General features: G+C 38.5%; 4 protein-coding genes across 4 annotated transcripts; 3 read left to right on the top strand and 1 right to left on the bottom strand.

Moving 5' to 3' along the window:
* Nucleotides 1-631: 631 nt before the first annotated feature.
* Nucleotides 632-2,666, top strand: LOC130725750 (uncharacterized mitochondrial protein AtMg00810-like). Its single transcript, XM_057576952.1, has 2 exons — nt 632-2,112; nt 2,641-2,666. The coding sequence occupies exons 1-2, from the start codon at nt 813-815 to the stop codon at nt 2,664-2,666; spliced, it is 1,326 nt and encodes a 441-aa protein (XP_057432935.1). The 5' UTR covers nt 632-812.
* Nucleotides 2,667-4,266: 1,600 nt separating this feature from the next.
* Nucleotides 4,267-7,053, top strand: LOC130726832 (alkaline ceramidase TOD1-like). The gene is made up of 4 exons (XM_057578143.1): nt 4,267-4,611; nt 4,718-4,921; nt 5,012-5,572; nt 6,529-7,053. Exons 1-4 carry the CDS (start codon nt 4,359-4,361, stop codon nt 6,861-6,863), a joined length of 1,353 nt encoding a protein of 450 aa, XP_057434126.1. The 5' UTR covers nt 4,267-4,358; the 3' UTR covers nt 6,864-7,053.
* A 581-nt stretch (nt 7,054-7,634) lies between these two features.
* LOC130724565 (uncharacterized) lies at nt 7,635-9,036 on the top strand. The gene has a single exon (XM_057575833.1). The coding sequence runs from the start codon at nt 8,035-8,037 to the stop codon at nt 8,497-8,499; it is 465 nt and encodes a 154-aa protein (XP_057431816.1). The 5' UTR covers nt 7,635-8,034; the 3' UTR covers nt 8,500-9,036.
* Nucleotides 9,037-17,190: 8,154 nt separating this feature from the next.
* LOC130724045 (nuclear intron maturase 1, mitochondrial) lies at nt 17,191-20,844 on the bottom strand. The gene is made up of 2 exons (XM_057575205.1): nt 18,315-20,844; nt 17,191-17,786 (listed from the first exon to the last, which is right to left on the bottom strand). The coding sequence occupies exon 1, from the start codon at nt 20,764-20,766 to the stop codon at nt 18,655-18,657; it is 2,112 nt and encodes a 703-aa protein (XP_057431188.1). The 5' UTR covers nt 20,767-20,844; the 3' UTR covers nt 17,191-17,786; nt 18,315-18,654.
* Between the last annotated feature and the right edge of the window lie 308 nt (nt 20,845-21,152).

Below are 21,152 nucleotides of genomic sequence, written 5' to 3'. Positions count from 1 at the left end.
GATTCTCCTACTCAGCTGTTGTATCATCGCGACCCTTCCTACTCCCACTTACGTGTCTTTGGTTGTCTATATTTTCCTCTATTTCCTTCCGCTAATGTGATAATGGACGTGAATATGACAATGAGTCCTTTCATCGGTATTGTGATGCTAATGGCCTTATTTTTCGCTTCTCTTGCCCTCACACTTCTTCTCAAAACGGCAAAGCAGAACGGAAAATTCGCACCATTAACAACATGATCCGCACCCTCCTCGCTCATTCGTCAGTTCCTCCTTCATTTTGGCATCATGCCCTTCAAATGACAACATATCTTCTGAACATTTTGCCACGCAAGACTCTTCAGAATGATTCTCCTACTCAGCTGTTGTATCATCGCGACCCTTCCTACTCCCACTTACGTGTCTTTGGTTGTCTATGTTTTCCTCTATTTCCTTCCGCTACAATAAACAAATTGCAACCACGATCGACTCCGTGTGTTTTTCTAGGGTATCCGATGAATCACAGAGGTTATAAATGTTATGATTTGTCACACAGAAAAATTTTAATATCGCGGCATGTCATTTTTTACGAAACCCGATTTCCCTTTGCTGACCTATCCTTGACTCCTGCCCCTTCTTACGAGTGCTTCACCGAGGACCTCCCTCCTTCCTTGATCCACCATTGGCAAACCGTATCCTCCCGCCCACCTGACCCTCCGGTCCAGCCGTCGAGTCCCACTGACTCTTCGCCTCCCTTATCGGCTCCCGTCTCCCCTACCGCTTCTCCCTCACCTTTGCCCTTGCCTCCGGTCCCTCCTGCACCACCCGTACGGACCATGACTACCCGTAGCATGCACGGCATTTCCAAACCTAAAAAGCCTTTTAGTCTTTCGGTCTCTATTGATGACCCGTCCATCTCACCCTTGCCTCGTAACCCAAAACAAGCCTTATCCGATCCAAATTGGAAGTCCGCTATGCAGTCTGAATTTAATGCTCTTATTAGAAATAATACGTGGGAGTTGGTTCCCCGTCCTTGTGATGTTAATGTTATTCGTTGCATGTGGATTTTTCGCCATAAAAAGCAGTCTAATGGTTTGTTTGAGCGGTATAAGGCTCGTCTTGTAGGTGATGGCAGGTCTCAGATTGCAGGTGTGGATTGTGATGAGACATTCAGCCCCGTGGTGAAACCGGCTACCATCCGGACAGTTCTCAGCATTGCTCTCTCCAGATCCTGGCCCATACATCAGTTGGATGTCCAGAATGCTTTCCTGCATGGTGATCTCCATGAGACTGTCTACATGCATCAGCCTTTGGGTTTCCGCGACCCTCACCACCCGGACTATGTCTGCCGTCTGAAGAAGTCCCTTTATGGTCTGAAACAGGCGCCTCGTGCTTGGTATCAGCGATTTGCTGATTATGTTTCCTCTATTGGATTCCGGCACAGCACTTCAGATCATTCTCTTTTCATCTTCCGGCAGGGTTCTGATATTGCCTACATACTTCTCTATGTTGATGACATCATCCTGGTTGCATCATCGCATGATCTCCGCAAATCCTTTATGGCACTTCTTGCATCCGAGTTTGCTATGAAGGATCTCGGTCCTCTGAGTTACTTTCTTGGCATCGCTGTCACTAGACATGCAGGTGGCCTTTTCCTCAGTCAGAGCACTTATGCTACTGAGATTATTGCTCGCGCCGGCATGGCCTCATGCAACTCGTCTGCTACACCGGTTGACACCAAGCAGAAGCTCAGTTCTTCCTCTGGGACTCCTTGTGAGGATGCCTCCCTATATGGGAGCCTTGCGGGTGCCCTACAGTACCTCACATTTACTCGTCCTGACATTTCCTATGCTGTTCAGCAGGTTTGCTTACATATGCATGCACCCCACACCGAGCACATGCTTGCCCTCAAGCGGGTTCTCCGCTATGTTCGTGGCACATTGACTTATGGGCTACATTTGTATCCCTCCCCGGTTGAAAAGCTTGTTTCTTACACTGATGCTGACTGGGGGGGCTGTCCTGACACCAGACGCTCCACTTCTGGTTACTGTGTTTTCCTCGGTGACAACCTCATATCTTGGTCCTCCAAGCGGCAACCCACTCTCTCTCGCTCTAGTGCTGAAGCTGAATATCGCGGTGTTGCTAATGTTGTCTCCGAGTCCTGCTGGATCCGCAATTTACTTCTGGAGCTTCATTTTCCTCTCTCTCAGGCAACATTGGTCCACTGTGACAATGTTAGTGCCATCTACCTCTCTGGGAATCCAGTGCACCATCAGCGTACCAAACATATTGAGATGGATATCCACTTTGTTCGGGAAAAGGTCGCGCGTGGCCAGGCTCGCGTCCTTCATGTTCCTTCCCGTCATCAGATTGCGGACATTTTTACCAAGGGCCTACCTCCGCTTCTTTTTGATGATTTTCGTTCCAGTCTCAGCGTCGGTGAACCTCCCGCTTCGACTGCGGGGGTGTGATAGAATAGGATATTATTTATTCTCTTTGTAATTACGCCTGTAATTAGGGTTTAATATTTATTGTTAGTCAACTAGGTAAGTTGTATATATAGGGTATTTCATTATCAATAATAGTCACGGAATTGATTTCCTTCAAAAACTATATAAGATATGAGTTTGTTGCAAATTCTTATGTTCTTGCATTTCCTTTCAGAGGTAGCAATAGCACACTCGGATTAGAATTCTCTCCAATGAATTGACATTGTCAATTGAATCATTGTGTTTATTTTTTTAAAAAATATTGAAAGGTCTCACCTATTTAATAAGTATGAAAAGAGAGATAGACACATAATTTCAATATGAGAAAAATCTAGCGAGTTTACAATTGAGAATTTGAGTCATCATTTAACACTTTTTCATTAATTGATTGAAATTCATGTGAGCCCTATTAAGTTAGAAGTGAGATCTCACATGAATTTTAACAATAAATGAGAGAGAATTGAAAAAACTGTCTTAGAGAAAGAAAGAAAAAAGTGTTGAAGTGTGTTATTAACATTTTCTTTCTTATTGTATGGATTTTAAAATTTTAATAAATAATTTTTACATAAATTACTATTTTCAAAAAATATAATCATATATAAATAATTTTATAATACTTCCTTGTTTATTTTTTATTTATATGTAGGGTTTCTTCGGGCTCTCACAGAGGCACTGCATTGCTTTTTTCTTTACTTAAGCCACCCAGATGAAGTTTTCCACAGGCCCAGATGAGTTTGCTCCATGAATTATAGACATAGGCCCATTAAACAAGCATCCATAAACTGCAGCTCCTTAATAGAGTTTGGGTTCAAAAAAAAGGTTATTAATTTCAATGAAAAAAAGTATGGCCCATCATAATTTCTTGGGCAATTTCATGCTTTTGTCCAATTCTTTTGCCTATCATCCTACATTACTCCCACAATAGCTCTACTTAGTTATACCCACCACCGCAATCTTTGCTACTCACTACCATTTACTTTGTCACTATTCCCTTCATCATTATGGAGTAGAAAATGACAAGAAATGATTTAAGAAAATTTTGAAAGGACTAAATTACACAGAACACTCATATCTAATTAGGATTGTTATGTAAGCTCTTGATGGAGTAGAAAATATGTTAAATATTTTTTATGACGTCATAAAAATTTAATTAATTTGAATAAAACAAATTTATTATTTTCCTTTTCTGATGTAAAAATAAATAAATTTATTATTTTAGAGACAAAAAGGATTAATTTTTTCATAGATCATTTTAAATTTGGATGTATAAGTGAAAGACCAATATATATTTAACCTCAATTCTATATCAATGAATGAAAGATTTTTATGATGCTTATATCATAAAAAAAAAAGCGTTGTTTCAGTACTCATTTAAAATGGAAAAGGACTATATAATAAATTATAAAAATATATTTCTGAAGAAAATATGATAAATCAAAGCAAAAATATGAAACCTCTTCCTATTTAATGGTATTTGAGAAAGAAAAAAATTGTGTAAGACAGATGTATTTCTTCGGTAACAATTCTGTTCGAGTCGGGAACATTCACATTATGGTGGAGCTAACTCTTTCTGCGCGTTTTTATTCTATCCACGAGACTCGAACCCAAGACATTACTTAAGGAGAATCAAGCGTATAATACTTGGACAAATCACTCATTTGTGGTATTTGAGAAATTGCGAAAAAGAAATAAAAAGAGTTGTTTATGATGTAACAAGCCAGCTTCAAGAGCGCCGCACCTAGATATGAACAAAAGTAACATGTTGATGAAATTGACAAGTAACCATATCCGTGGGCCATTCAAACAATCCTCCATAACACAAAACACTAGAATGGAAGAAACCAAATCCATGAAACAGAAATCCCCAGAAAATAGTACTATCACTACTTCATTATGGGGAAACTCATAACCACTTCCAAACCTCTCATTCTCCAATCAAAACTCCTCTGTTTTTCTCTGCTCTACCTCTTCACCACACTCTTTCTTGCTCTCTACACCACTCTCTCACAATCCAAATGCCTCTTCAGATCATCCCCTTTAGATCCCCTCCAGAAATCACTTTTCTCTTACCCTTCTTCCTATGGAGAACACAAATATGCTGTCTCTACCACCCGTTCTACATGTTCTTCCCCTGTTTTCTTTTCAGGTAATTAATTCTCCATGATCATGTTCCTGAATAATTTGTTTACATGTTCCCTTTTACGATCAAACATGATCACTTTTTGTTAATGGGTTGTGTTTCATGGATTCAGATTACTGGGATGTTGTGAAGGAGATCAGCAATTTCAACAAGAATTCTCTATCTTCTTCAGGGGTTCTGAGATATATGCAGGGGAATGCTAATACATTTGGTGGGAATCTCAGCACCCTTGCGAGGTTTTCTTATTTTGATCATCAAAATGATACCACAGAAGTCCCCTGCGGATTTCTGAAGAAGTTTCCAATCAGTGGTTCTGGTAAATTATGAATGAATTCAATTAGCATTCAAGTTTTTTTTAATGGATGGCAATATTCTAATGTTATGTATTTTTTTGTTGTTGATGTAGATCGAATTGCCATGGAAAAGTGTGGCAATGTGGTTGTTGTTTCAGCAATCTTCAACGACCATGATAAAATCCGACAACCGAGGGGGCTTGGATCCAAAACACCAGAGGATTCATGTTTCTTCATGTTTGTAGATGATGTTACCCTAAAAGGTCTTGAACATCATGGATTGATTTCAATGAAATCTAGGGAATACAAGGTTGGTGTGTGGAGGATTGTGAAGGTTGTGAAAGAGGATTTGTATGAGAATCCAGCAATGAATGGTATCATACCAAAATATTTGGTTCACAGGCTATTTCCAAATTCCCAATTCAGCATTTGGATAGATGCGAAATTGCAATTGATCGTTGATCCATTGTTGTTGATTCATTCACTTGTTATATCTGAGGATGTGGACATGGCTATATCAAAACACCCTTTTTATGTTCACACCATGGAAGAAGCAATGGCAACTGCAAGGTGGAAGAAATGGTGGGATGTCAATGCCTTGAAGGTGCAAATGGAGACATACTGTGAGAATGGACTACAGCCATGGAGTCCCGACAAGCAGCCCTACGCATCAGGTAATCAGAAATTTTCGTGAGTCTTAATTGGATGTCGGTGTAAAACTGTACTACACTGTCGTCATTACATAGTTATTAAATTCTTGAAAATATTGACCAATTCACGTTGAAAGTTGATGAGATTGCTTATGCTTGAATGCTTGATCAAGGAAACTGCCAGGCTAATAAGTTCAATCCAATCCAAATTTTGAAATCACATATTTGACCATTAGTATAATATAGCCCTTTAGCCTTGCAATGTCTTCAATGGGGAAGGCTTGTCTGAGGAAGGTTTCTTTCATATGGGGGAGTTTGAAGCTTTGGTGCTACTCCATTAGGTTTCTTTTTCATTTCAAGGAACCAGCTTAAGATTTCAGACTCATGTATGAAGAAATGTCACCCCTTCACTTTTCAAATGTGGCCCAAGAGCTTTGGATCTTTGTCATATTAGGCACAACACCTTTTTTTGGGTTTTGTAAAACATGGTTAAGCTTTATCTTTTCCTTAATTTTGACTTTTCACTTAGTGTTTGGAAATCTCTATATAATTTATTCCGAAATTGGTCCTGTTGAGAAGCTCATGTTGTGTTAGCTAGCTAGTTACTGTGTTTCATGTGGATCTGTTTATTATCCTAAAGAATGATGCTGCCTTCAGTGCACAAAATATTTAAGTATCCTATGTTCTGTCTTTAAGTGTTTGTCTCATTCAATTCTATTTGAGAAAAAATAATTTTAGATAACAATTTAAAGAGATTAATTCTGCTAGAACTTATAAAGAGATTAGCTTATGCGTTGAACAAAAATCAATTTTGAGTTTTTACAAGTGAATTTCCCAATAAAAACATTTTTTCCGTAAATTTTGTGAACATGAATCACTTTTTTTTTACCTGACTTTTATTATAATCATTTTTGTCAAAATTTCATCCAAAATTAATCGAGTCAACGCTGATTTAAACACGCACTGATTGGTTTTGGCAGATGTACCGGACAGTGCTTTGATCTTGAGGAGGCATGGATTGGGAAGTAACCTCTTCTCCTGTCTCATGTTCAATGAGATGGAGGCATTTAACCCAAGAGACCAATTGCCCTTTGCATTTGTTAGAGATCATATGAAGCCAAAACTGAAGCTGAACATGTTTGAGGTGGAAGTTTTTGAACAAGTGACAGTGGAGTACAGACACAATCTCAAGAGCAGTGTCAAGAAAGTGAGTAGTTCAGGAAGAAGGACCAAAAGGGCTGTCCCAGATTTGTTGTTTGTGAATAACAGGTGCCAGAAGTATCTATCCACAGTGTGGGGAGAGTCCAATGATTGATAATGATACCCCACAAGCACAGAAAACAAGCCAAAAAATAAAATAAAATTGAAGATGAAAAGAAAAGAACCTAATGAGTATTTAACAGTTTGGAGGTGATTATCAATGAAAACAAAAGAGACACACACACAAACAAAAGAAAAACAATTCTTTTATTTATACAGAAAAGCTGACAACCTGTTACAGTTTACAGGAATGTTTCCTCTGTTCTTCTCTTCTGAATTTATTTATTTCTAAATATTCTCTATGCTCCAATTCTTTTTTGACTATTAAATTTGCTGTGGGGCTGTATAGTGTGCAAAGAATAATGATATCATTAATTATCAGAATGATTTGTTTCTTAGATTAAAAGGTTCCGTAATCCCAAGGTAGCTTAGAGTGAAGAAAGTAAGGAACATCTCCAAAAAAAAAACGTATAGTTCACTCTTTCTCTTTTGCATTTTCTTTTCTACAACATCTAGATGAAGACAAAACGTACAGAGGTTTTTTTAAGGCTGAAACAAAGTGTGATTATTGAAGGGAAATGTTATGAAGAAGTTATACCCTATTAGTTATGGCATAATTAATTTTGAGTTAGAAATTAATTCTTAATACGGTTTTATGGCTCGTGATAATGTTTGTAACGCAATCATTTATACTCATTGTTACTCATACATACGTTTTTTTAGTGACGAAAAACTAAACATACATGTATACAAATTACATATCAAGTCTATTATTTACTGTGTTTCTTATCTTCATTCCTTGCTTTTGTTGTCAACCAAACTTTGTTCATATAAAAATTACACTAAGAACTGCATCATGATCAGGTCATAATATAATGAACAGCTAACAAAAGATCTGGTTGGGTGTTAGTGTCACAAAAATCATGACAAAAGCTCACCGGTTTTTCATCACTAAAATGTGATCTGGTTTGACTCATATATCTCATGACTCATCCCATCCCCATTTAACTAAACTAAACTACCACACCCACACAAAACTAACTGTCACTGGCCCCACAATAAGACACCTTCTAATTCCTATTCTAATTCTAGTTACACTCTCACTGAAATTTCTCATCTCATTCTTGAATCAACCTTCAAATTTTCCCATCAAACTTCCTCAGAAAATCCAAACAAACAAAAAACACATCCATATCCATACATTGTTTTTGATTGATCAATAAACCATGGCAACACAACAGCAGAGAGAAGAGGCAGAGATCTATGAGGGAGAAGCATTGTGCAAGCAAAAATCTCTGCTTCTCATGGATGAGATTCTCCTCCCAAGAGGATTGCTTCCTCTGGAAAACATCTTTGAGATGGGTTACAACCGCACCACCGGTTTCGTGTGGCTGAAGCAGAGGAACAAGAAGGAACACCGCTTCCACAACATCGGCCGCACCGTGTCGTTTGACAAGGAGGTGACGGCGTTCGTGGAGGAGCACCGCATGCGGAGGCTCACCGGAGTTAAGACCAAAGAGCTCTTCATTTGGCTCACCATCTCTGAGATCTTCGTTGATGATCCGGCTTCCGGTAAGATCTCATTTGGCAGTTCCTCTGGGATTGCCAGGTCCTATCCTCTCTCTGCATTTGCTCTCCAAGAGGATCAAACGTCACAACAACACCAAAATGCAGTTGCAAGAAAAAAGTGATGCTATTAATTGATTTTGAAATGTAACTGTATGTTACTCTTTGGAAGAATCTCATGATAAGACACATATATGTTAAATGGAAAATCATAAACCACAAGTACTTCCAATAAGATTTCAAGCATGTTCAACATTGATTTCAATATTTCCCACTACAAGGTACCCTCTGTTGTAGAATTACATTAGAAATAAAATTACACAATTGATATCACTATAGTCCGTGTCTACTGTATATAACAAGAAACGAACTTCAAAAAAAAAAAAAAAAACAAGAAACAATTGAGTTTTAGAATGACAATGCATGAAAATTAAACTCATTCGGATAAATTCAAAAGGAATGGTTATGGAGATACAAACATATTTCAATATACCTCACATTATGGTCACTTCTTCACTAAATTCAAACAGATCATACATCATACACGGAAGCCAGCAATTGAGACTACACTGCTGCTTTTGAATTTTGATCTTTCTTGCATTCCTTGTTCTTTTTCTTTTTCTCCTTACTTTCTGTTGATGTTGTAATACAGGACAATAAGAATGAGGGTAGAGATCAACAAAAATGTACACTAAAATAAATCAGTGAAGATTTTGGTTCTGCTTGCATCTGCAGAACTAATGTGTTTCTTTTCAATTGTTCTTGTTCTTGGTCATAATGTAAAACTGAATCAATTAAAGTTTCAAATCAACCATTTAAATGCCACTACCGTTTAAAGTTTTCAACGTTCAAGGTTAAAATCAGTCAATGCATGTGAGTAATAAAAGAAATAAAGAACATAGTAATAGTATATTTTGTGACGCATCATATAACACATGCAGCTCAAGTTTTAAAACAAGGTTTTTAAATTGTTATAGAGTAAATTAAAATAACTTAACAAGCGTCCTCCACTCGGCCGCACTATGTTGTTCGCCAATTCCTCTGCGATGGCCAGGTCCTATCCTCTCTCTGCTTTCACCCTTCAAGAGGATAACACACCACAACAGCATCAACATTCGGTTGGAAGAAAACAGTGATGAAGTGAAGAAAAATTGGTTAGTCAATTTTTTGGAATATAACTCAAAGTTACTCTTTGGAGTTTGGAGTACGTTTGGATACTTTCGGGATTGAAGGGGAATGAATGATTTCATTTCTTGGATAACATGATAACATGATAACTCTGGATGTTTGATGTGGTTGAAGCCTTGAAGGAACCTTTCTCTTGAGAAATCAAGGGTAAATAATCCCACATTGCCTGAAAAAGAATATGTTGAGCACTATATAACTTTTTTTTTTAAATTAAACTGAAATACTATTAAGCGCCAACCGGCAATTGAGTCATTACATCAGAAAAAACCAAATGAAAAGCGGCTACAGGAACCTCCTACACCCATACTAAATTAGCATAGGCTTCAGCGTTCCTAGCCAGAAAATCCGCAACGGTGTTGCCCGTGCGTCTAACAAAAGAAACACTAACAGAATCAAAAGCAGAAAGTAATAAACGACAATCATGGATAATCGAACTCATATATGAACGCCCTTCCCGACTTGCTCGCCAATGGTTGAAGAGTTGTAGACAGTCCGTTTCGAAGCACACCCGGCGGAATCCTAAATCAATTGCCAATTGCATAGTCCATCTCATGCTCATCGCCTCAGCCAAGAGGGGGGAGAGGGTAGTGATAGGAAAAGAGCAAGCCGCAGCCATTACCTCCCCATCACTGTTCCGAGCCACCATCCCCAAACCAGAAGGACCCCGATCATGAAAAGAAGAATCAAAGTTGCATTTAATGGTATCTGGTGCTGGTTTCTGCCACCTCGCGGGCAAGCCTGCCATAGGCCCTCGATCACGGTCACGCACAATAGCCTCTTCCATCGAGCTGCTCACACGTCGAAGAACCCCTGCCACCACGAACTCACGCTGCTTGAAACAGATGTTGTTTCGTGCCTCCCATAGTGCATAAACCGTGGACTGAATCGTGGCTATCGCATCATCATCATCAAGCTCCACCGCTGCTAGCCAGAACTCCTTGAAGGACGAGAAAAGGTCCACCCGAACAGCTAGCTGGGACGCGAACCAGACCTGCTTCGCTGCTGGACAATGCAGAAACAAATGGTCCTCATCTTCCAACTCCGCTGCACAAAAGCTGCAGCTAGGATCCACATCAACGCGACGTCTGAATAACCGCTCCTTCAACGAAAAATAACCCGATATAGCTCTCCAACAAGTCTCCTTGCAGCGAGGTAAAGCACGGGAAGCCCAGAATTTTTTCCAAAACTTTGGAGCTAGAATAACTGTGGTGGATGAAGAAGCTTCATCTCGGGCCAGCAACTTCCTCAAAAAACCGTAGCCTTCCTTGGATGTGTATTGACCATCGCTAGTACCCGGCCAGTGGAACACGTCACTGCCTCCATGCATACTCAAGGGAATAGAGAGAATGCTAGCTGTTGTGCTTGGATTGAATACAAGCTCAATCAAATCTCTCCTCCAACAATGACCATCATGGTTAATGAGCATAGACACCTTTGAGAGGCTTAGCTCATCAAACAAACCCTGGCTATAAATCAAAGGCCCTCCTCCCGGCACCCAATTATCAGAACAAATGTTAACTTGGGTACCATCTCCAATTTTCCACATACCTCCTCGCTCAAAAATCCAACTAGTCTTCAAAATGCTAGTCCATGCATAGCTGGGGCGATACCCCTTCTTTGCCTCCCTCATAGTGCAACTGTTAAAGTACACAACTTTAAAAACACGAGCCAATAAGCTCTCAGGACGAGTATAGATACGCCACAAATTCTTTCCCACAAGGGCCAAGTTGAATGCCTTAAAGTCTCTGAACCCTAGACCACCTTCCTCTTTGCTCTTACATAGGTTCTCCCACTTTGTCCAATGCATACTCCGGCGAGTTGGATCTCCGCCCCAATAAAATTTAGAGATCATATGATCAATATCTGCACATAAACCATCGGGTAAAATAAAACAAGACATGACATAGGAAGGTATGGCCTGAACCACAGATTTAATAAGAACCTCCCGGCCTGCCCTTGATAAGAACTTTTCCTTCCAGCCTTTAAGCTTTTTCCAGACTCGATCTTTGACAAAATTAAATACTTGAGTCTTAGACTAACCAATGATAGTCGGAAGACCCAAGTACTTGTCATAGCTTTCAACCGCCTTTACTTCCAACAGCTCTTTAAGCTCATTAAAACAAGTATCATGCACATTTCGGCTCACGGAAAGCTTGGACTTGTCAAAATTGATCCTCTTACCTGAAGTCTGCTCAAAGGCGCCCAGAATGTTCTTCAAACATTGGGCCTCTTCCATTGTCGCTCGTGCAAACAGCACACTGTCGTCTGCAAAAAGCAAGTGAGATATAACAGGCGCATGCCGACTAATTTTAATCCCACTTATGTCACCAGATGCCAAAGACTTTTCTAACATGGCAGAAAATACCTCGCCACAAAGGATAAATAAATATGGAGACAACGGGTCACCTTGTCTAAGCCCTCTCTGAGGAGCAAAGCTCGGCTGAGGGTTACCATTCAATAAAATAGAGAAAGACACCGATGTCACACAACTCATAATGAGATTAACCCAACACACCGGGAAACCCATCTTTTGTAACACTGATTCAAGAAAAGACCATTCAATTCGGTCATACGCTTTGGACATGTCCAAATTAAGCGTCATAGTGCCATTGCGGCCACTATATAACTAATATGAGGCATGTAGAGATTAGAAGGAATTAACAAAGGAATGATTACTCACATTAGGTGAATAATTTTGTTTGTTATACTCTTCCTTATATGCTAAAATTTATGTCAACCAATTTTTCAAAACACTAATTATTTCTTTTACTGATTTTTTTTAACACTAATTATTTCCTATATCGATTTCTATCACGTAATCTCAATTTTTTCTTTCTATATCGACTTCTATCACGTAACTAATCTGATCTCAATTTTTTCATTCTATATCCATAGTCTGCATATCCTTAATTTGCTCGCATAAAATAATGCATTGACTGAGCAACCCCCAATAATTACGTAACATGTAATTAAAACCATTTGATTATTGATACGAGCCTCCGCTATATATAAGACCCGTCTCCTAGCTAGGATTAAAGACCATCAACTTCACAAAAACAATGACGGCTTTACATGGCTGCTTCACATTCTTTCTTCTCTTGTTGATCTCACTGTGTTTTGTAAGCACATCATCAAGGCATGCTCCCTCACCCTGCAATGTTGTGATTAGCATAAGGGATGATTTGCCCAACATTACTAACCAGGAGCCTTTGAGGCTTGATTGGGACGAACACTTTACTACTTATCAGAAACCGGGTGATCACTACAACCGAACTCTCAAAGCTCCTCGAAATGTTGCATGCTATGCTGCATGGTCGCGTTGGTTTAGCTGGGCCCCTGTGCCTTTGTACGATGCCAAGAGGGACAAAGGCCATCTCAACGTTTATTGGTCAGTGAGAAAGAACGGTTTCTACCATAGTTGGGATGGAATTAAGTGGAGGTTCATCCAACAATGGTACACTGAATGAATCATAAGAAAGCATCATCCGTTGAATTTGTTTTCATTATCTAAACTAAAATAATTAGGGTTTCCTTACTTTCATATGTAATAATGGTTCATTCATGCATCGTTTTCTCTTTTATCCCATCTTCAACAATTTTCGCTCGTTTATCAATCTTCTATGTTCATCTCTTGTTACATGGTGTTTTAGAAGCAAACATTTTTCCATTAAGAATGTTACATAATCATACATTATAATGTGCATTATATTGAACGCTAATGAAAAAGTTCCTGAATTACCGCTAGCTTTTTCATAATTTGGTGTGGCGCGACACGTTGCAAAAGTCACACCAGATTGCATGTTGAGATTGCTTTATAATTAAGGGAATAATTTTTTTTTTGAGGAAATTAAGGAAATAATTTAAATGTAATATATGTTGGCTAAACCCTAAAATTAAGCGTAAAATTCTCGGAAATACATGTTATTATGAGGTTTCCCTACAACATAAAAAAATGAGCATACTAACATTTTAAATGAATTTCAACTTTCTATCTGATATAATCCGGAGATACATAACAATTTTGGGTTTCAAAAACCTCCACATACAGTCTCAGCTAACTGGCATGGCCTAAGTACCATTTTTGCATACAATCTCCATTCTCCAAGTCAATTCCAAAGATGAGAGCAACTTATGTTTGGACAATATACAATACAAATCAAGGTAGACTTCAAATCAACCCTGTTTTTAAGGCAGAATATATTGGCATTTCCACAACTCAAGCCTAGCTGGTGATGGCAGTATTTAAACTACCTCAACTTGTTTGTATTACCGTTGGATGACATAAAACTGAAGTTTAAAAGACAGAACAAGAGGGTTGAGTTGGGGTTAACTTCGGTTCTTTGTGCCTCGTAAAGAGGGATGAGAAATAACAAAATAGGCTCTTTATCTCACTTGGGAAACAATTTAAAGAGACGCAAGAAAGCCAGCAAATGTTAAGTACGTGTAAGAAGATTACCATGAATATCATCATCACCGTAAACGCAAATAATTGATAAATCAAATAATTGCTATACATATATAAATTTATAACATTAAAAATTGTAACATATTATTATTAAAAGTTTAAAAATACATCATAATATTAATGTATTTTCTACTTTGTCGGAACATTTTCTACTGTGTGAACAACATAACACTTATTATCTTAATACTCTACAATACAATTAGTATATATTTTTTAAATCATGTGGGCATTGCTAACTTGCATCCGTCCCTGCCCTGCATTCAACGCTAATGAAACAAGTTTAATTTCATACACATTGTGTTATGTTCCTGATTGAAATTTATGGCTCAGAAACCATGCATGATTGAAAAGAGGGATCAAAATAATTAGAAAGTCCACGGGATTACTTCCTATCAAGATTTAGACAATCAGCAAGGTTTTCACGTAGAAGCCAATCACCTACAAGCCTTAGGATCCATGATTTCATGAAGGACAAAGGGGTTGAAATTTTCTAGAAGTCTAAAATCTATGTTTCCAGGAACATCAAAGCCCAAACTGCAACATCCGTTGCTTTCTTATTGTGTGCCAGTTTTGAACTAAGGATCTGTTGACTGTTGGTATAAAACAATCTCCTCTGGAACATCTTTGAGATGGGTTACAACTTACAACCGCACCACCTCGTGTGGTTAAAGCAGAGGAACAATTAGAAGGAACACCGCTTCCACTCGGCCGCACTATGTTGTTCGCCAATTCCTATGGGATTGCCAGGTCCTATCCTCTCTCTACTTTCTCCTTTCAAGAGGATCACACACCACAACAGCATCAACATGCGGTTGGAAGAAAAAAGTGATCAAGTGAAGAAAAATTGGTTAGTTAATTTTTTGGAATATAACTCTAAGTTTTTTTGAACGTAATATAACTCTAAGTTACTCTTTAGAGTTTGGTTACTTTCGGGATTGAAGAGGAGTGGATTTTGTAAAACGTTACAGGTTTGCGTTTTGATTGTGTGGTCAATTTTTGAATCATGCAGATGAGATATAAAATAATTTAGATTTCATTTCTTTGACAACATGATAACTGGATGTTTGATGGATGAAGCCTCGAAGAACCTTTCTCTTGAGAAATCATGGGTAAATAGTCCCACATTGCCTGAAAAAGTATATTTTGGGTACTATATAACTAAAACGACGCTGGTATTAACAGATAAATTGTTATTTAAATTAATTTTTTTTTTGAACTCTGTTATTAAAATTAATTGGATCAATCTGTTTGTTAATTTCTTTCTTTTATCTGAAAATTTAAATTTATGTCGCTAATCTGATCTCAATTTTTTCTTTCTATCTATAGTGTAAATTAATTAACTTCTTCATTAAATCTGAAATTTATGACAACCATTTTTTTAAAACACTGATTATTTCCTTTATCGATTTCTATCAAGTCAGTTCTAAAAAAAATTCTATCACGCCACTAATCTAATCTCAATTAAATAAATTAATTATTTCTTTGTAGAATCATATATCCTTAATTTTTCATTTCAAAAAAAATATATCCTTAATTTTTTGAACATACCATATATTCTTAATTTGCTCGCATAAAATAATGCAATGACGGAGCAACCGCCAATAATTACATTATTTGTAATTAAAAGCATTTGATTATATGTACCCAAAAAAAAAAGCATTTGATTATTGATAAGAGCCTCCGCTATATATAAGACCCGTCTCCTAGCTTTGATTAAAGTCCATCAACTTCACAAAAACAATGGCGGCTTTTCATGGCTGCTTCCCATTCTTTCTTCTCTTTTTGATCTCATTGTGTTCTGTAAGCACATCATCAAGACATGCTCCCTCGCCCTGCAATGTTGTGATTAGCATAAGGGATGATTTGCCCAACATTCCCAACCAGGAGCCTTTGAGGCTTGATTGGGACGATGGCAGCTACTTTACTACTTATCAGAAACCGGGTGATCACTACAACCGAACGCTCAAAGCTCCTCGAAATGTTGTCCAATGTGATGCTTCATGGTCGCGTTGGTTTAGCTGGGCCCCTGTGCCGGTGTACGATGCCAAGAGGGACAAAGGCCATCTCAATGTTTATTGGTCGGTGAGAAAGGACGGTTTCTACCATAGCTGGGATGGAATTAAGTGGAGGTTCATCCAACAATGGTACACTGAATGAATGATAAGAAAGAATCATCCATTGAATTTGTTTTCATTACCTAAACTAAAATAATTAGGGTTTCCTTACTTTCATATGTATCGATGGTTCAATCATGCATCGTTTTCTCTTTCATCCCATCTTCAACAATTTTATCTAGTTTATCAATCTTCTATTTTCATCTCTTGTTAGACATGGTGTTTTGAAGTGTCTGTCAAACATTTTACCTATAAGAATGTGATTTTACATGATCATACATTAAAATGTACATTGAACGCTAATGAAAAAGTTCTTGAGTTACCGCTAACTTTTTCATAATTTGATGTGGCACAGCACGTTGCAAAAGTCACACCAAATTGCATGTTGAGATTGCTTTGCAATCAAGGGAATAATTTAAAAGTAATATATGTTGGCTAAAGCCTAAAATTAAGGGTATAATTCTTGGAAATGATTATTATTATGAGGTTTCTCTACAACATAAAATAAAAATGAGCATACTAACATTTTTGATGAATTTCAACTTTCTATCTGATATAATCCGGAGATACCTAAGCAATTCTGGGATTCAACTCAGAAACTTCCAGCTACAGTCTCAGCTAAATGTCATGGCTTAAGTACCATCTTTGCATACAATCTCCAAGTCAATTCCAAAGACGAGAGCAACGTGTGTTTGGACAATATACAATACAAATCAAGGTAAACTTCAAATCAACCCTGTTTCTAAGGCAGGAAATATTGGCATTTCCACAACTCAAGCCTAGCTGGTGATGGCAGTATTTAGATTACCTCACTTAGGTGAATTTTGCAGAAATATCGCATTAGAGCCTCTTTGTATTACAGTTGGATGACATAAAACTGAAGTTTAAAAGACAGAACAAGAGGGTTGAGTTGGGGTTAACTTCGATTTTGTGTGCCCCGGAAAGAAGGATGAGAAATAACAAATAGGCTCTTAATCTCACTTGGGAAACAATTTAAGTAGACGCAAGAAAGCCAGCAAATGTTAAGTGTAAGAAGATTACCATGAATATCACCGTAAATCCAAATAATTGATTAATCAAATAATTGCTATTACATTCAAGTTAAAACACAGAAAGCTAAAAGCCTAATATCCAGCATCAAAATGTTCACCTACCTTTCACGTTGAGGAAATAATAATGTTTTAACTTGTAGGTAAACAAAACCATACAATAGATTCCAATAGGCAATAACAAGTGAACAACCCTACATACAACTGCTGCACAAACCTAAATAAATGTAAAACAAAACGGAAAAGCAAAATTATAATTAAACACATGCAGACTTTACCTGCATTATAATCATAAAATCACCATTCTGGAAAGGACTATATCTATCTATCATTCCTGTCCCAAGGGTTTATTCCACAGCCATACAGGATGAATAATGAATTGCAGTGTCCATGAACTTCAGCTGTTATATATAAATATTTTAGTTTATTACCCAACGATGTCCAAGGAATTTCGACAGCAGCAAACAGAGATTATCAGTTGAGGATGAAATCGCATCATTTTCTTCCAAAAGAAACCCTCCACTTCCACCTCTTAAAATGCCATGCAAATATTTCCTCTTGAATGTTTCATTGATATTCTTTTTAAGCAATTAAATCTGCAGGCAAACATTCAGCAGAGATCAAGTCAGAGACAAGTGTGTAACCACTAAGCACTAAGCAGTGCTTCCTTGGTGTCATGACTCATAACCAAAAACTGTTTGTTCATATATTGAACAATATCGTCTGGAATCCAAAATTTAATACTAGATATAATGCTTCAAGGAGATTCCAACTCAAATCCATTTAAATTACAATGAAAAAAAATCATCAATTACAAGCAATTCTACAAAGTAGACAACCAGCAAATTACAAATAGTAGATCAAATTGCCTCTTTTTACTCCAAAAGACACCCTCCATGCCCTAACATTCCATGCAAAAAAAATTCCTCCTGAATACGCCATTGATATTCTATTTAAGTAATTACAATGTGGAGGCAAATATTCATCACAGATCCAGTCAAATACAAATATGTAAGCAATCCTTGTCAGATAGAAGTTTGAAGGCAGTGCCTCTGGGGTGGCATAACTAGCAAATAAAAGTTTTTCTTGACAGAATTTATAATTTCAATAATGAAAAAATTCACCTTACAAACAACTAAACAAGGTAACAATTTCAATTTGTGGATGCACCAGTTGCCATGCTCTGTATTTTCACCTCGTCAGTGGTGAATTTTTACACTGCCATTTGAGGTTATTTCAGGTTGTGATGCACCCTTCCGATGGAGGCATTCTATCTTTGATGTGTATAACGTCAGCATGAACTGAACTGACATTTCTTGTCATAATGCTATTTAAGTGAGAGATCTCACCAAGGCACATAGAAAATGGCTTAACAAGACACAACAATTTTTCTGAGATCACCAATTTTGATGCAGATCCTTGATATATTAAGAAGACTCCACCAATTTCAGACCAATACCTAACTTACCCAGTTATCTCCTTTAAATCATTTTTAACTTCTTTATCTCCATCAGGTTGAAAATGACGAACCCCAAGAGTTTTGTAGTCCCATACCATTTGAGATACTTCATCTTGAGGAAGAATCAAACCTTTTTGCTTAATAGATCTGAGCAAGTCACAGAAAAACTTAGGATTTTCAAGTTTTATATACTCATGCAACACCCTCTCATGATCTGGTATCCAGTTTCTCGCAAATGGAGCATAATCACAAGATGGTATTAAAGACATATGTGAAAACTGAACCCCTTCAATAGCATCAACCAGCCCCATCCTCAGAAGATCTGAATATTCAGGAGCAGAATTGTTAGTACTCTCCCTCAGGGGACGGCTGAGATTTCGTGAAGCTATTCCATACACCTTGGCACGGGACTTCAGCCTGTACCTTGCAGCATACAATTTAGCCAAAGAGCTACGAACAACATAGGCACAAAAGCCAACAACTTTTTTGCGATTATCAGCATATCTATACCAATCAGCCATGGTCTCAAGAAACTTATTCATTTGGGAATTCGTATGAGCTTGACCAGAATACAACATAGGATTACAGGGAAGGGGCTCAGGGTCCTTATCACCTTTCACAAGCTCAAGCCGCCTAAACTGGCGAATGCATTGTTGTAAGCTAGCAGTAACAGAAAGCAAGGTTCCCACACCCTTTTCACTCACTATGTTGCCTCCAGAACCAGTATACCTCAACGTTGGGTGTATCACCCTTCGGCATATTATATGGTCCAAGAATTGGATTCCCCTTGTAATGTGTTCAATCTCCAACTTGGAATTATCCAACCTTAACCCAAACGTACTCTCACAAAAATTAACAATTTTCTTCCTTATTTCTACTGCATCCTCCCTAGGCCCCCGAATCCCAATCAGGAAATGACCCCCATATCTTATGTAATCCATCTTCCTAGTTTTTTCTTTCCCACTAGAAGGAACAAACTCAGGCCATGCAGGATTATGACATCCATCATCAATTGAATGCTTCCAAATAGCATCAAACTTAGAAGGCCTAAAAAACTCAACAATCATTTCCTCTACCATGTAATCCAATTCGTTAAGGACAACATTAGCAAGCAATGGACTTAAAATCCCACATTGGCCATAAGAGGGTACCTTAGCAGCCTCCTCGGGAGCGAAACTGAAGAATGTTCTTAACCAATACGGATCCGGTTTCGGTTCATTCTCCTTCAGAATCCTCTTTTTAGTAGCTTTCCTCTTCTTATCCTTATTCAACTCCTCCTTACTCTCTTCTCTGCGGATCACACGTGCTACCAACGCAGATTTTATCAAACCCAGGACCTTCTTATCCCTAGTACCCTTTTCAACACAACCCATCACAACATTTACATCCACATTCTCAAAAATCTCACTCAAATCCCCTTTCAGAAACCACAAATAGCCCGCAAAGTTACTCCGAATTGTGCGAATAACCGTATGTGCATTCCGCCCGGGTCGAAAACCATGCGATTTAGGCGAAAACCGGGGCTCGAAAACGGGCTCCAGAATCATCAACAGAACCTCCTGAACCACCCTGTCCTGGAAACAAGGCTCACTGGATTGAACAACGGCATGAAGCTTGCGTTTAGAGAGGGGTTTGGAGAAGGTTTTGTCATATGGGCTGCGAATAATCTGGCGGGTCTTGTCGTTCCAGGAAAAACGACCGCGGATGACGGCGTTGCGAAGGGAAACAAGGTCGCGGAGGACGTGGGTGTGGATGGCGTTGCGGGGAGGGAAAGTGCCGGTGGTGTGAGCACAGGTGCGCTGGTAGGCGAAGAGCCAGAGGTCGAAGTTGGAGAGGAAGCCGGTGAGGTTGGGGAAGGTGGTGGTTTTGGGGGAGGAGAAGGTTTTGACCCATAGAGAGGTGCATATCTCGATTGGGTCTTGTTTCAGAAGAGAGTGAGGGTCTTGCTCTTGTTGTTCTTGTTCTGGATTGGTGGGGTGGTGGTGGTGGTGGTGGAGGGTGTGGGTCGTGGTTCGCCGGGAACGGGTGGAGGAGTACGGTGAGGAGGAGGTAGAAGAGAGTCTGTAGTGAAAGCTACGGTTGCAGCGAAGGTGTTCGACGATTTTCCTCAATGACATTTTCAATTTTTCACATTCTCGCTGTACTTTGGACTTGCAGGGACTAGGAACCTCCTCTTTCAGCTGAAAACAAGAGTGTTCCTGTTTATTCTATTTGTTCTATATATAGGTGTCCACTAGGGTGGACCATTTATATTTTGGTCCACCCATGCACCATCCTTAAACACCATTGGATTAGAGAATCTTAAAATATTCTTTAGATTAACGGTTAGGATTCACTGAAGACTAAAAGGGTAAAAATGTAAAGTGTTATATCATTATCTCCCTTCCTCTCTCCCTTCCCGGTGAAACAACCTCCATAGCCGATCCAAACCATGCCTTCTTCAATCTCTTCATCATCATTCTCAAATAATTTCAGATCCATCATTAATTTAAATTACTGATTC

The sequence above is a fragment of the Lotus japonicus genome, chromosome 6, assembly GCF_012489685.1.
Source record: "Lotus japonicus ecotype B-129 chromosome 6, LjGifu_v1.2".
NCBI lineage: Eukaryota > Viridiplantae > Streptophyta > Magnoliopsida > Fabales > Fabaceae > Lotus > Lotus japonicus.
Note: the sequence above shows the minus strand (reverse complement) of the source record. Positions and strands in the feature narration are given on the sequence as shown.

Coding starts and splice junctions, on each gene's coding strand:
- LOC130725750 (XM_057576952.1), top strand. CDS start 813: ATGACTACCCGTAGCATGCACGGCATTTCCAAACCTAAAAAGCCTTTT. Junction 2,113..2,640: donor TGCTGAAGCTGAATATCGCG/GTGTTGCTAATG, acceptor ATTTCCTTTCAG/AGGTAGCAATAGCACACTCG.
- LOC130724045 (XM_057575205.1), bottom strand. CDS start 20,766: ATGTCATTGAGGAAAATCGTCGAACACCTTCGCTGCAACCGTAGCTTT.
- LOC130726832 (XM_057578143.1), top strand. CDS start 4,359: ATGGGGAAACTCATAACCACTTCCAAACCTCTCATTCTCCAATCAAAA. Junction 4,612..4,717: donor TTCCCCTGTTTTCTTTTCAG/GTAATTAATTCT, acceptor TCATGGATTCAG/ATTACTGGGATGTTGTGAAG. Junction 4,922..5,011: donor GTTTCCAATCAGTGGTTCTG/GTAAATTATGAA, acceptor TTGTTGATGTAG/ATCGAATTGCCATGGAAAAG.
- LOC130724565 (XM_057575833.1), top strand. CDS start 8,035: ATGGCAACACAACAGCAGAGAGAAGAGGCAGAGATCTATGAGGGAGAA.